At 43.5% G+C, this 14799-nt stretch overlaps 1 protein-coding gene across 1 annotated transcript in view; it reads left to right on the top strand.

Moving 5' to 3' along the window:
* GABBR2 (gamma-aminobutyric acid type B receptor subunit 2) overlaps nt 1-14799 on the top strand; it is a 1360263-nt gene that overhangs the window by 1210309 nt on the left and 135155 nt on the right. The window contains exon 14 of the mRNA XM_073678612.1: nt 11326-11436. Coding sequence (XP_073534713.1) covers nt 11326-11436 — 111 coding nt within the window. The remainder of the gene's footprint in view (nt 1-11325; nt 11437-14799) is intronic.

Below are 14799 nucleotides of genomic sequence, written 5' to 3'. Positions count from 1 at the left end.
TTTATACTTTTTTATTTCAAATTACAATATATATTTAAAAAAATCATGCATTTTTTTACACTGGCCACTGAGAGTATTTTAGTCCCATATACTGTATCTTGTTCTTTTAGATAGATTTTACCCAGTCTCGTTATTATCACTGGCAGGATTAAATTGACAGCTAACATCGTTATGCTCTACTGAAAGCACAGGATCCACTCCATCATTCACATCAGATTATGGATGGCACAGCTCTCCCTACCTTCACAATCAGCCTTGCCCACACTCATAAGATGCTTCAATACAAAAAATGGAGATTGAGTCAATCTCTTCCTGTCCATGTGCATGTGGATTTCCAGAAAGAACAGGAAGTATGAGTTTAAAATAACCCCAGTGGCCAGTGTGAAGATGGCTAAATTTCTAATGTTCTTTAATATAGATCATATGAAGAAAAAATAAATAATTAAAAAACATCTACAGATGAGCGGATTGATCTGTGGAGGATCGAGATCGAGTCGATTTTCCTGAAATTCACAGTTTCACACAAATTTGAACATTTTGAGATTCAACTCATGGTTTGCAAAAAAAACATACCCAGTATACTGCTACTGCTGATGCATCAGATAGTGAGCTAAGGTCATTTTGCAGTCCATCACAGATTATCGATTCACAGTGGAGCAAAGTTTGTCATTTTCCATCTCCAAAGTCACAGAGTAAGTCTTTCTCCTGTAGAGTGTAAGCTCTTAAGATCAGTGGAGACCTCTCTCATTCTCTCAACAGAGTCAGCAGGGTCCTCTTTCTCTTTCGCCTGGAGAAAGTCAGCTCTTATGGTCTGCAGGGTCCTCTCTTTCTCTCTTATGCCTATAAAGTATAAGGTCTTATGGTCAGTGGGGTCGTTTTTCTCTCTCACCTGAAAAATGTCAGCTCTTATGGTCAGCATGGTCCTCTCTCCTGTAAAGTGTAAGCTCTAATGGTTAGCAAGGTCTTCTCTCTTGCCTGTAAAATGTAATCGCTTATGGTCAGCAGGGTGCTCTCTCTCTTTTGTAAAATGTAAGGTCTTATGATTAGTAGGGTGCTTTATCTCTCGCCTAGAGAGTATAAGCTCTTATTATCAGCAGAGTTCTTTCTCTCTCTTGCCTGTAAAGTGCAAGCTCTTATGATCAGCAAGATCCTCTTCCTCTTTCTTGCTTGTAAAATGTAAACTCTTGTTGTCAGCAGAGTCCCTCTTCTCTCCTGTAAAGTATAAGCTCTTATGGTCAGCACGGTTCACTCTCTCACTCCTCTTGCATTTTCTGAGCAATTCCAAGCTTTACAGTATTAAGATTACTGCAAATTTATTTATCGCAAATCAAATTTTTGGGGACATTTTTGAAAAATTCAGCGAATTTGAATTTTAAAAGATGTACGGTACTCCTCTCTAATACCAACAGTTTAAAAATATATGTTTAACATAAAAACTTAATTTATACAGTAGGTTATTTTCTGATGACACAAGCCATATTCTGGCCTCTGCTGACCTATTACTATGGATAAAGAGAATTATTGTGCATCAACCTTCACCCTCCTATAGTGCTCTACCATGGCCCCCTGGTAAGCATGCCATTTTGCCATGTCAACTAGTGTGCTGCAATGACGTTAATGGACCTCAGACTCTTCCTGGGTTTAACATTCCTGGCTGATCTTATGGAACTCACCACATAAACATTTATATAATAAAAATTATTCAATTGAAATTCTGAAAAACTCTACAATGAAAAATTGCAATAGGAAGTGCAACTTTTTTCCACCGTGACTCAATTTATATCAGACAGTCATAATGGCGCAGAGAATACATGTGGACCACATTGCTGTTCAATGCAACCTGCAGAAGGCAAGACAGACAATATGCAAATTTTCATCACAGCCTAACATTAGTTATATAGATGTAATTTTAGGTTGCCAGCAAGTAACACTGGATTACATTTGTTCTGATTCTCTGAAATCATGATCCACATGATCAACTAGAAGTGATCAGGCTCAAGAAAAAATGTTTCAGCTGCAATAGCCAATGCACCAAGACTAAAGAGTAGCCGTAAAGAAGAAAACTGTGTAAAAGGAGTCATTGAATGATGTGCTACAAATGAAAGATGTATCTTGGGAATGAAGTACTGCCAGTGCGGTATCTGAGATATCAACAGCATCTTACACCTGAGTCATCTAAGTTGTGACTGGGCCATGGATTAACCACATGGGCTGTTCTACAATCGTACTGCACATAGGCTTGTACCTTGCTAGAAATGCTACTTAAGTCAGCGACTGGAGTAACATTTCTGGCATTAATAATGCAACCATTAATGTTGAATTTGACAAGAAGGCACTGCCATGCCTCATCCTGCCTGACTCCTCCCAACTCCACCCATTTTGACAGAGCTGCCCAAAGCCAGCCTGAAAAACTCTGCATTGTGCAAAAATGTTGCAACTTTTCAAAGTGTTTTACGCCAATACATGAAATAGATGTGTCCCTATAAAGCCAGGCACTGTCAGCACTGACAGGACACTAAGCAGATCATTGTTTAACAGAATGGAAAAACACGATCATGGATTGTGTGTCAAAAGCTTTAACCACTTCGCGCCAGAGCCTGTTTTTGCCTTCGTGACCAGGCCAATTTTTTCAATTCTGACCACTGTCACTTTATGAAGTAATTACTCTGGAACGCTTCAACGGATTCCCCTGATTCTGAGACTGTTTTTTCGTGAAATATTGTACTTCATGATAGTGGTAAAATTTCTTTGATATCACTTGCGTTTATTTGTGAAAAAATCGGAAATTGGGCGAAAATTTTGAAATTTTTGCAATTTTGAAACTTTGAATTTTCATGCCCTTAAATAAGAGAGATATGTCACACAAAAGAGTTAATAAATAACATTTCCCACATGTCTACTTTACATCAGCACAATCTTGGAACCAACATTTTTTTTTGTTAGGAAGCTATAAGGGTTAAAAGTTGACCAGCGATTTCTCATTTTTCCAACAAAATTTACAAAAACATTTTTTTAGGGACCACATCTTATTTGAAGTGACTTTGAGGGGCCTTTATCACAGAAAATACCCAAAAGTGACACCATTCTAAAAACTGCACCCCTCAAGGTGCTCAAAACCACATTCAAGAAGTTTATTAACCCTTCAGGTGTTTCACGGGAATTTTTGGAATGTGGAAGAAAACAATGAACATTTAACTTTTTTTCACAAAAATGTTGCTTTAGACCCAATTTTTTTATTTTCACAAGGGTAACAGGAAAAAATGGAATACACAATTTGTAGAGCAATTTCTCATGAGCGCGCTGATACCTCATATGTGAGGGAAAACCACTGTTTGGGCACACTGCACGGTTCGGAAGGGAAGGAGCGCCATTAGACTTTTTGAATGTAAAATTTGTTTGAATAATTAGCAGACGCCATGTTGCGTTTGGAGAGCTCCTGATGTGCCTAAACAGTGGAAACCCCCCACAAGTGACACCATTTTGAAAACTAGACCCCTTAGGGAACTTATCTACATGTGTGGTGAGCACCTTGAACCCCAAGATGCTTCACAGAAGTTTATAATATTGAGCTGTAAAAATAAAATTTTCACATTTTTCCCACAAAAACGTTTTCATCCCTTAATTTTGCATTATCATAAGGGTAATAGGATAAATTGCACCTTGAAATTTGTTGTGCAATTTCTCCTGAACACGCTGATACCCCATATGTGGAGGAAAACCACTGTTTGGCCGCACGGCAGGGTTTGGAAGGGAAGGAGCGCCATTTGACTTTTTGAATGTAAAATTTGCTTGAATAATTAGCGGACGCCATGTTGCATTTGGGGACCCCCTGATGTGCCTAAACAGTGGAAACCCCCCACAAGTGACACCATTTTGGAAACTAGACCCCTTAGGGAACTTATCTAGATGTGCGGTGAGCACCTTGCACCCCCAGGTGCTTCACAGAATTTTATAATATTGTGCCGTAAAAATAAAATTTTCACATTTTTCCCACAAAAAATGTTTTTCATCCCCTAATTCTGCATTATCATAAAGGTAACAGGAGAAATTGCACCATGAAATTTGCTGTGCAATTTCTCCTGAGTATGCCGATACCCCATATGTGGGGTAAAACCACTATTTGAGTACACTGCAGGGTTCGGAAGGGAAGGAGCGCCATTTGACTTTTTGAATGTAAAATTTGTTTGAATAATTAGCGGACGCCATGTCACATTTGGGGAGCTCCTGAAGTGCCTAAACAGTGGAAACCCCCCACAAGTGACACCATTTTGGAAACTAGACCCCTTAGGGAACTTATCTAGATGTGTGGTGAGCACCTTGCACCCCCAGGTGCTTCACAGAAGTTTATAATATTGAGCCGTAAAAATAAAATGTTCACATTTTTCCCACAAAAAATGTTTTTCATCCCATAATTTTGCATTATCATAAGGATAACAGGAGAAATTGCACCATGAAATTTGTTGTGCAATTTCTCCTGAGTACGCCGATACCCCATATGTGGGGGAAAACTACTGCTTTGGTGTACGGCAGGGTTCGGAAGAGAAAGGAGCGCTATGTTGGCTGGGATAGGTTGCAGACACCATGTCACATTTGAAGAGTCGCTGACATGCCGAAACAGCAGAAACCCCCACAAGTGACCCCATTTTGTAAACTACACCTCTCAAGGAATTCATCTAGGTAAGTAGTGAGTATTTTTAAATTTTTTAATTTATACCATTGGGCAGTGAAGAAAACATAATTATATTTTTACCACAAAAAAATGTTTTAAAACCAGATTTGACATTTTCACACAGGGCAATGGGTAAAAATGGTGCCGAAATGTGTCACACAATTTCTTCTAAAAGTGGCAATACCCTATATGTGGCTGTACCATACCGCTTAGCCATACGGCGAGATCTGGGAGGGACGGAGCGCTATTTGACAATTGGAGAACAAATTATTGTAGAATAGGCATTTGGATTTGGGAGCACAAAATTTTCTGAATTTCTTTTGGGGGGCAAGGGCATTTTTCCAGAGCCTTTCTGCTACCAGTAACTTGGAAGTCCCTTATATTTTTAACAGATGACGGACCTGAGTTGGGACTAGCTTTTTTTGAGGACTGAGTTGAAGCTGTTATTGGGAACATTTTACGTAACATTTATCCGTCGCTCTAGGCTAAGCACTTACATCGGGGTTTCCATCTAAATTTCCAAGTGATGTAATTCAGATGAAACCCCTGTGGGATCCATTCACTGTAATGAGGCAGCAGAGTTACTCTGGACTCCGTCTGGCCTCTGTTTAACGGTGTCCTTTTTTTCAGAAGTGCACAAAACTGTGGCCAACCGCACTTTTATGCACGCCTAAAAAAACTGACACCGTGGGATCACAGGCCAGACGGCATCCACAGTGGCCTATATCTGCCCCATTACAGGGAATCTTCCGTCATGGGTTCTGGCTGAATCACATATTTAAAAGATTTACACGGAAACTCTGCTGTAAGTGCTCAGCGCAGAGCACAGGATAAATGTGTGCCGAGCCATACTGCGATCTTTGGGAGACATAATAAACAAATCAGTAGCAGGTGAAGAATTGTTTTTTTTAATTTTTTACGCCATTCCTCGTGCGGTATAAGTGATGAGATTACTTTATTCTTCGGGTCGATGCGATTACAGAGATAACAGATTTATATCGAGTTTTTATGACTGACAGCTGTCACACACTAAAAGACGCTTTTTTTTGCAAAATCTAGTTTTTGCATTGCCATATTTTGAGAGCTATAATTTTTCCATATTTCGGCCGACAGAGTCATGTGACGGCTTGTTTTTGCGGGACGAGTTTCCATTTTTATTGGTACCATTTTTGGGTACATGACATTTTTTGATCGTTTTCTATTCCGTTTTTTGGGAGGTAAAATTAACAAAAACCAACAATTCAGGAATTGTTTTTTGAGGTTTTTTTTTATGCCATTCTGCGTGTGGTAAAAGTGATAAAGCAGCATTATTCTTCGGGTCAGTACGTTTACAGCGATATTACACTTACTGTATATTTTTTTATGTTTTGGCGCTTTTACACAATAAAACAATTTTATAGAAAAAATATTTTTTTTGCATCGCTTTATTCTGAGAGCTACAACTTTTTTATTTTTCTGCTGATGGAGCTGTATGGCACCTTTTTTTTTGCGGAACAAGATGACGTTTTCAGCGGTACCATTTTTATTTCCATTTTGCTTTTTGATCACATTTTTTTCCACTTTTTGTTTGGCGATATGATGAAAAAGCATAGTTTTTTGCTCCGTTTTTTATTTACTTTTATTACGGTGTGCACGGAAGGAGTTAATTAGTGTGACAGTTTTATAGATCGGGTTGTTTTGGACGCGGCGATAACAAATATGTGTACTTTTTTTGTTTTTGCATAAATATAAGGATTTATTGGTTTAATATTTTATTTATTTATTTTTATTTATTTTGTGATTTTTTTAACAATTTGAAAACATTTTTTTGACTTTTTTTTTACATTTTTACTTAGTCCTGTATGGGACATTAATTTTTATTTTTTTAATCACTGATCTCATGCAATGCAATAGACATTGCATGAGATCTTTGCTGACAGTTTCACACTGTCTGTCTCCTGCTGGACTCAGATGCAGGCTGAGCTCAGCAGGACACCATATATGGCAGATCTGGAGGCAGTCATGTGACCTCCAGCTGCCATAACAACGGCAGGTCCTGGAAGACATCAGGGGGCCATCGGAGAGGTAAGTGGACGACCCCCTCTCCTCTCACTATCTTCTATATGCCACAATCACTATAGATCGTGGCATATAGAAGAGAGCAATTCAATCAGGTCCCGATGATGTCCCCTGTCAGAGCTGTTGCTCTGAACCGCAACCGCAGAACTTGCAGGACCCTGGGGATCCTGAGGGCTGCGGGACCACCAACCATTCATAAACGTCGGCGCTGCACAGAGCCCAGGCAGCGCCGACGTTTATATACAGTGGGCGGTCTGGAAGCGGTTAATAAGAGAGAATTATTGATAAATTGTACTTACTATGGTGTTAGCATAAGGGTCATAACAATTGTATATATTCAGATATAGCTATAGGAAATGGTAATATATTTTTTTCAAGATAAAATATAATCTGTGCACTTTAGGGGCCCATCACATGATGGATACTAATGGCACTCTGCATACTGCATTTTGGTATCTGTCCTGATATCTGCAGTTTTGATAGCAATAATAAAATTGCATGCTGTAGTTTACTTGATAAATTTTGCTTCTCCTCCATGTTTGCGATACCCTGGCCCCTCTTCTTGCCTCCGGTCTCTGAAACGAGAAAGAGCTTTCAATCTGTCAATCCTTTCCGTGTCCGGGCCGGGTGAGGTTTCCCATGTTGAGTCAAATTAAGCTGGTAGAAATCTCAACAGATCGAAGGCAGGCGAGGGGCCGGGGAATCACAGACAGGGAGGAGAAGACAAGTGCACTGTCTGACCTCTGTGCACCCAGATACAATTAGCCAAAAACCTCAAATGGTGATTAAAGAAGAACAACAAAGCGGATTTCATCACAAAGGTATCAATGTTATCAGTATTACAGCGCCAGTACAGCCATGACTTTACTTTACATTACAAACTGATGCTGACAGGTTGTATTTAAGGTATTCTCAAATTATTCCTACAGGAATGGAATTCTGGAAATGTAGTCTTAGGCCTTATTCAGGTATAGGTGTTTCTCATATGTGTTCTATCTGTATTTTTACCAGTATTTTACCCACTATAATCTACGTTGCTATTCACATGTCCTTGTTCTTTTTCGGACCGTGTGTTTGTGCAAAAATCATGTAGCCATGTCCATTTTTTAGTGCAGTATATATGACAAATGCCAAAAACAAATCTATGGGTCCGTGAAAAACACAGACAGAACACAAAAAGCATCCATCTGCCACCCGTGTGCAGTCCGTGTTTAACATTGCAAAGTATAGGAGAAGCTTTGTGATTTGATTATATATTTATCCATACTTGAAATACACAGATAAAACACTGAATACACACTGACCAAACACTGATGATACATGGATCCAAAACACTGATGATACCGGTACCATATGATGCATGAATGAAAAACACTGACCTCTGAAAGAGGTCTTAAATGGTGGCCATTCAGATTGATGACTTTGCATGTAGGATATGGGAAGTTATTGGTCATATCAGTCTATACAGCAGCAGCTATTAATCATTTATAAGACCATTTACAGTTACAGAATTGTAATGTATCTGTAACAATGTTATGCTATACTGTGGCTCCATATGGCATCCGATTATTTTTCACACCCATAGACTTGAATGGGTGAGTCTCATCAGATTTATGGAAGAAACTAGTGCTTGCTGCAAATTTTTTTCAGACACAGATTCGGTCAGTGATGAAAATCGCTCATATGCACTGCCCCACTGAACAACATTGGTCCTAGTGCAGTCCGTTTTTCTATGGACAACACTTGGAACGAAAATACAGTTGTGTGAACTTGGCCTTTCTGTGAGAGTTCAGAAGAAGAAGAAAAAAAACATGGAATGCTTCAGGAAAATCAGTTTTAAATGAGATTCTCTCCCATGAGGGAAAATACAGACCCACATGGAGGCACCATACGGCAGCACATTGAGAGCCCGTGAGGCCATCACAAAGGCTTATTTAGTTTTCTAGGCTTTTTGGTTTCCAGACAACATATTGCTATTATACATAAATGTGTATGTCAATGCTCATAGAGCTTTTAGTCATGACATAATACATTCTTCAATGTCTTGCTGCCTTCATGAATATTTTTGGTGAAATGAAGGTTATTTACTATCTACTGTTTTTCCACAGTCCAGTGCTCAGAAAAGATAGTCCGCTTTTCTGGGATCTTCTAAGCTATCTATCTTCACGCAAATGCAATCTCTCCAGGGATATGGCTCAGTTGTCTTTATTATCCCCCACAGAGTGTTTCTGCTGTGCATCTGAACAGTCTTCATATCAAGTGGGCTCATTAACTCCCCTTGTGAATTCATCACAGTCTCCACTACCTCCTGAAGAATTAATTCAGCATCCGTTTCCTGCAGGTGCACTGAGCATCTGCAGGCACGTGTGCCATGAATGATATAATAATATTTATAGCAGCCCATAAAGATGACAAATGCAGCAGATTATTAACCTAAAAATGTTCATCTACATTGGAGGTAGTGGTAGATTGCAACTCATTGAGGTCATCATAATGAGAACTATTGGATTCGATTAGAACGGAAACAGAACCAAACCATAGGACTAGGACTGTATTTTAATCCAGTAGATTCTTTAGGAACACGTATGTAAAAAAAAAATAGATAACAACAGACTGAGTCATTTAGAAAGCCAGTGGTGCATTACAATCGTAACTATCAATTGCTAGTTCCTCTAGGCTGATTAATTGACGGTGAAGAAGACTGAAATGGAAGTAGAATGACTTCATTTTACCGAAATATGGATGTAATGCGTTTTTATTCTTCATATTGAGCATTTTCTACTTTAGCTTGCTGAAATGCATCATGAGTCATATTAGCCATCAACAAAACCGTTTTGTCCATGAATGAACAATTCCTTTTTTCGTTTTCCCCAGGAGGAGAAAGTTTCCTTTGAAATGGTCTAAATGCAATGGCTTTTTTATACAATAGAACATATTTTTCCCTGGAAATCCACAAAGTGCAGTGGCCCACTTTACAAATCTTCACTAGCTGTCATCTAGCTAATATGATAGTGGCATTGCCAACTATAAACCACAGCTTGTCTGATAAATGCTCTGCTTGATTTGCCTTTGAAGAAAACATTCATCTATGGGCAGCTGTTGATGAGCTAATTGGAGACCACTTATATAGCCAAATAATCAATTTACTCAAGATGTGTCTTGAAAAATTATGCTCAAAGGGGTGCACCATACTGGAATCAGTATAAGAAACAGCTGCTCTAAAAGGAATTTAGAGATGTTGCATTCATAGACTAAGGAAATTGATGTATATGTTCAAATCTCTTACTTTTTTTAAAAAAAAAATTAAAAAAAAAGTTTTATTAACTAAACAGTTAAACCTCTTAGAACAACCACCTTTAAGAAGTCAATCTTTGATTTTGATCACATTTTTTGGAAACAGTTTTCAAATTTATTGTATTTTATGGTCATTATCCCTCTTCTTTGAGCAATGTGAATGTGCATGGATAAAAAATAACAAAATAAAAAAGTATGGATGTGAACAAAAAACCCAGTTTGACACTGGACTAGGCTCGGACAGGCTGTCTGGGAAACAGGTGAATCACTGGGTGGGCCCCTGCACCTGAGTGGGCACCTCATCCACCTACATGAGCAGAGTTTGTCAAAGTACGCTTAATGCAACATGTTAAGACAAGGACAGCGTCTTCTTATTCGTTTAGTAAAACTTCCCAGTTTATTATATAGAAGCATAGGAAAATATATGAACAAGAGTAATGTAAAATTATATGTTGGGACCCCAGAATCAATGTCCCCGATGGGCTTTTGTCACCCCAGTTTGACACTGCACTGAACCACACACTTATGTGAACATCCCTTACCCAAGAAGGCTATCTTTACAGGCCAGATAGTACAATACTTTTAACTCATATATTGTGACCCTATATCCTTTCCCTGTAGGTATATGTTTTGTTGGTTTATTTTTTTATCTTTATCTTCCTTGTGTAAAGCTCCAAGTATATTATTAGATTTGCCTATTGTTCTTTCCAGTAAGGATCTGAGCATATATAGACCAGGATTCAGTGGATGGCTACCATGATCTGATATCAATGCTCAAATAAAATAAGTACCTCCAATATTTTAGCATGAGAATTTTTAAGGCAAAAGACAGAATTTCAGTAAGATATGTATAAATGGAGATTAAGGCCGTCTGGGCTTGAGGATCACGAGAACATTGGCGAATGTTTCCAGACCCTTAAGCACTAAAGAGATTAGTGACAAGTATAGTAACTGGCAATAAATGCTTGCTGTCATATCATCTTTTAGAGGAATGTATGATAAGCTTAGACAGAGCAACTGCCGCAAGGGAGCAGTAACTGGCTTCTTTATGATTAAGGGCATCCAGGTAATGGTATTGTCCTTACGAGTGATGACTTTAGATATATTTTTACAGTTTCTTTTGTTTTTTTGGTGTCTATATAAAACTAATGTCTATACAGAACTACATGTGTTATATAACTCACATGATACAATGTTCTTAGCACCTTACATTTTGAATTCTCCATGGTATCCCGGTGATATTGATGTCTGAGTGTTAATATATTAATATAAAAATCACAAATATGTATATTGTTTGTTTTCAGCCGGATCCTGCGGGGAGAGACATTGCAATTCTTCCATTTCTGGAGCATTGTGAGAACACTCACATGACGATATGGCTTGGAATTGTTTATGCCTATAAAGGGCTTCTTATGGTAAGTGACTGTTAACCCAGAAGTTAGCGGATGCAAAATTAATGTAGTCATCTAATCATGATAATCCCTTATTGATTTTCATAAAAGGTGTTATAACATTATGCTTATAGGTAAACACCAGGAATATTTTTATCAGTAGTAAAATGGATCTACTGGAGTCAGAAAACAACCCTAGGAAAATTCTTATCTCACAATGTCACTCCAAATTCACGTTTGCATGGGGTTTTGTACACTATAGGTCCTTAATAGTGTTGAGCGAGTATGTTCTATTAACCCTTTCGCCGAGAATGCTCAGGCTGAGCTCCGAGTATTTATAGCTGCTCGGTGATATGGTTGAATCGCTCCCGTGTGCATGATTTGCAACTGTTTGACACAGGGGCGGATACAGACTGTAGTGGGCCCCTGTGCAAGAAATTTTTTGGGCCCCCCCCCCGCCCTTCATAAGGCAACAAAGTTATGTAAACATAAACCCCCCCCCATGTGCAGCTCACCCCCCGTGCATCTCTCATCCCCCCCGTGCATCTCTCATCCACCCCCCGTGCATCTCTCATCCCCCTCCGTGCATCTCTCATCCCCCCCGTGCATCTCTCATCCCCCCCGTGCATCTCTCATCCCCCCCGTGCATCTCTCATCCCCCCCGTGCATCTCTCATCCCCCCCGTGCATCTCTGATCCCCCTCCGTGCATCTCTCATCCCCCTCCGTGCATCTCTCATCCCCCCCGTGCATCTCTCATCCCCCCCGTGCATCTCTCATCCCCCTCCGTGCATCTCTCATCCCCCCGTGCATCTCTCATCCCCCTCCGTGCATCTCTCATCCACCCCCCGTGCATCTCTCATCCACACCCCGTGCATCTCTCATCCCCCTCCGTGCATCTCTCATCCCCCCCGTGCATCTCTCATCCACCCCCCGTGCATCTCTCATCCCCCTCCGTGCATCTCTCATCCCCCCGTGCATCTCTCATCCCCCCCGTGCATCTCTCATCCCCCCCGTGCATCTCTCATCCCCCCCGTGCATCTTTCATCCCCCCCGTGCATCTCTCATCCACCCCCCGTGCATCTCTCATCCACCCCCCGTGCATCTCTCATCCACCCCCCGTGCATCTCTCATCCCCCCCGTGCATCTCTCATCCCCCCCGTGCATCTCTCATCCACCCCCCGTGCATCTCTCATCCACCCCCCGTGCATCTCTCATCCCCCCCGTGCATCTCTCATCCCCCCCGTGCATCTCTCATCCCCCTCCGTGCATCTCTCATCCCCCCGTGCATCTCTCATCCCCCTCCGTGCATCTCTCTTCCACCCCCCGTGCATCTCTCATCCACCCCCCGTGCATCTCTCATCCCCCTCCGTGCATCTCTCATCCCCCCCATGCATCTCTCATCCACCCCCCGTGCATCTCTCATCCCCCTCCGTGCATCTCTCATCCCCCCGTGCATCTCTCATCCCCCCGTGCATCTCTCATCCCCCCGTGCATCTCTCATCCCCCCCGTGCATCTCTCATCCCCCCCGTGCATCTCTCATCCACCCCCCGTGCATCTCTCATCCACCCCCCGTGCATCTCTCATCCACCCCCCGTGCATCTCTCATCCCCCCCGTGCATCTCTCATCCACCCCCCGTGCATCTCTCATCCACCCCCCGTGCATCTCTCATCCACCCCCCGTGCATCTCTCATCCACCCCCCGTGCATCTCTCATCCCCCCCGTGCATCTCTCATCCCCCCCGTGCATCTCTCATCCACCCCCCGTGCATCTCTCATCCACCCCCCGTGCATCTCTCATCCCCCCCGTGCATCTCTCATCCACCCCCCCGTGCATCTCTCATCCCCCCCGTGCATCTCTCATCCACCCCCCGTGCATCTCTCATCCACCCCCCGTGCATCTCTCATCCCCCCCGTGCATCTCTCATCCCCCCCGTGCATCTCTCATCCCCCCCGTGCATCTCTCATCCACCCCCCGTGCATTTCTCATCCACCCCCCGTGCATCTCTCATCCCCCCCGTGCATCTCTCATCCCCCCCGTGCATCTCTCATCCCCCCCGTGCATCTCTCATCTCCCCCGTGCATCTCTCATCCCCCCTGTGCATCTCTCATCCACCCCCCGTGCATCTCTCATCCCCCCCGTGCATCTCTCATCCCCCCTGTGCATCTCTCATCCACCCCCCGTGCATCTCTCATCCCCCCCGTGCATCTCTCATCCCCCCGTGCATCTCTCATCCCCCCCGTGCATCTCTCATCCACCCCCCGTGCATCTCTCATCCCCCCCGTGCATCTCTCATCCCCCCCGTGCATCTCTCATCCACCCCCCGTGCATCTCTCATCCCCCCCATGCATCTCTCATCCCCCCCGTGCATCTCTCATCCCCCCCGTGCATCTCTCATCCCCCCCCGTGCATCTCTCATCCCCCCCCGTGCATCTCTCATCCCCCCCCGTGCATCTCTCATCCCCCCGTGCATCTCTCATCCCCCCGTGCATCTCTCATCCCCCCCGTGCATCTCTCATCCACCCCCCGTGCATCTCTCATCCCCCCCGTGCATCTCTCATCCCCCCCCGTGCATCTCTCATCCCCCCCCGTGCATCTCTCATCCCCCCCCGTGCATCTCTCATCCCCCCCCCGTGCATCTCTCATCCCCCCCGTGCATCTCTCATCCCCCCCGTGCATCTCTCATCCCCCCCGTGCATCTCTCATCCCCCCCGTGCATCTCTCATCCCCCCCGTGCATCTCTCATCCCCCCCGTGCATCTCTCATCCCCCCCGTGCATCTCTCATCCCCCCCCCGTGCATCTCTCATCCCCCCCGTGCATCTCTCATCCCCCCGTGCATCTCTCATCCCCCCCGTGCATCTCTCATCCCCCCGTGCATCTCTCATCCCCCCCGTGCATCTCTCATCCCCCCCGTGCATCTCTCATCCCCCCCGTGCATCTCTCATCCCCCCCTCCCCCCCATGTGCATCTCTCATATCTCCCCTCCCCCCATGTGCATCTCTCATATCTCCCCTCCCCCCATGTGCATCTCTCATATCTCCCCTCCCCCCCATGTGCATCTCTCATATCTCCCCTCCCCCCCATGTGCATCTCTCATATCTCCCCTCCCCCCCATGTGCATCTCTCCCCTCCCCTCCCCCCATGTGCATCTCTCCCCTCCCCCCCATGTGCATCTCTCATCTCTCCCCTCCCCCCCATGTGCATCTCTCATCTCTCCCCTCCCCCCATGTGCATCTCTCATCTCTCCCCTCCCCCCCATGTGCATCTCTCATCTCTCCCCTCCCCCCCATGTGCATCTCTCATCTCTCCCCTCCCCCCCATGTGCATCTCTCATCTCTCCCCTCCCCCCCATGTGCATCTCTCATCTCTCCCCTCCCCCCCATGTG

This window comes from Phyllobates terribilis, unplaced genomic scaffold, assembly GCF_046119375.1.
Source record: "Phyllobates terribilis strain yellow unplaced genomic scaffold, ASM4611937v1 Scaffold_4__5_contigs__length_816908805, whole genome shotgun sequence".
Taxonomy (NCBI): Eukaryota; Metazoa; Chordata; class Amphibia; order Anura; family Dendrobatidae; genus Phyllobates; species Phyllobates terribilis.
The sequence above is the reverse complement of the archived record's forward strand: the minus strand, read 5'-3'. Positions and strand labels throughout refer to the sequence as shown.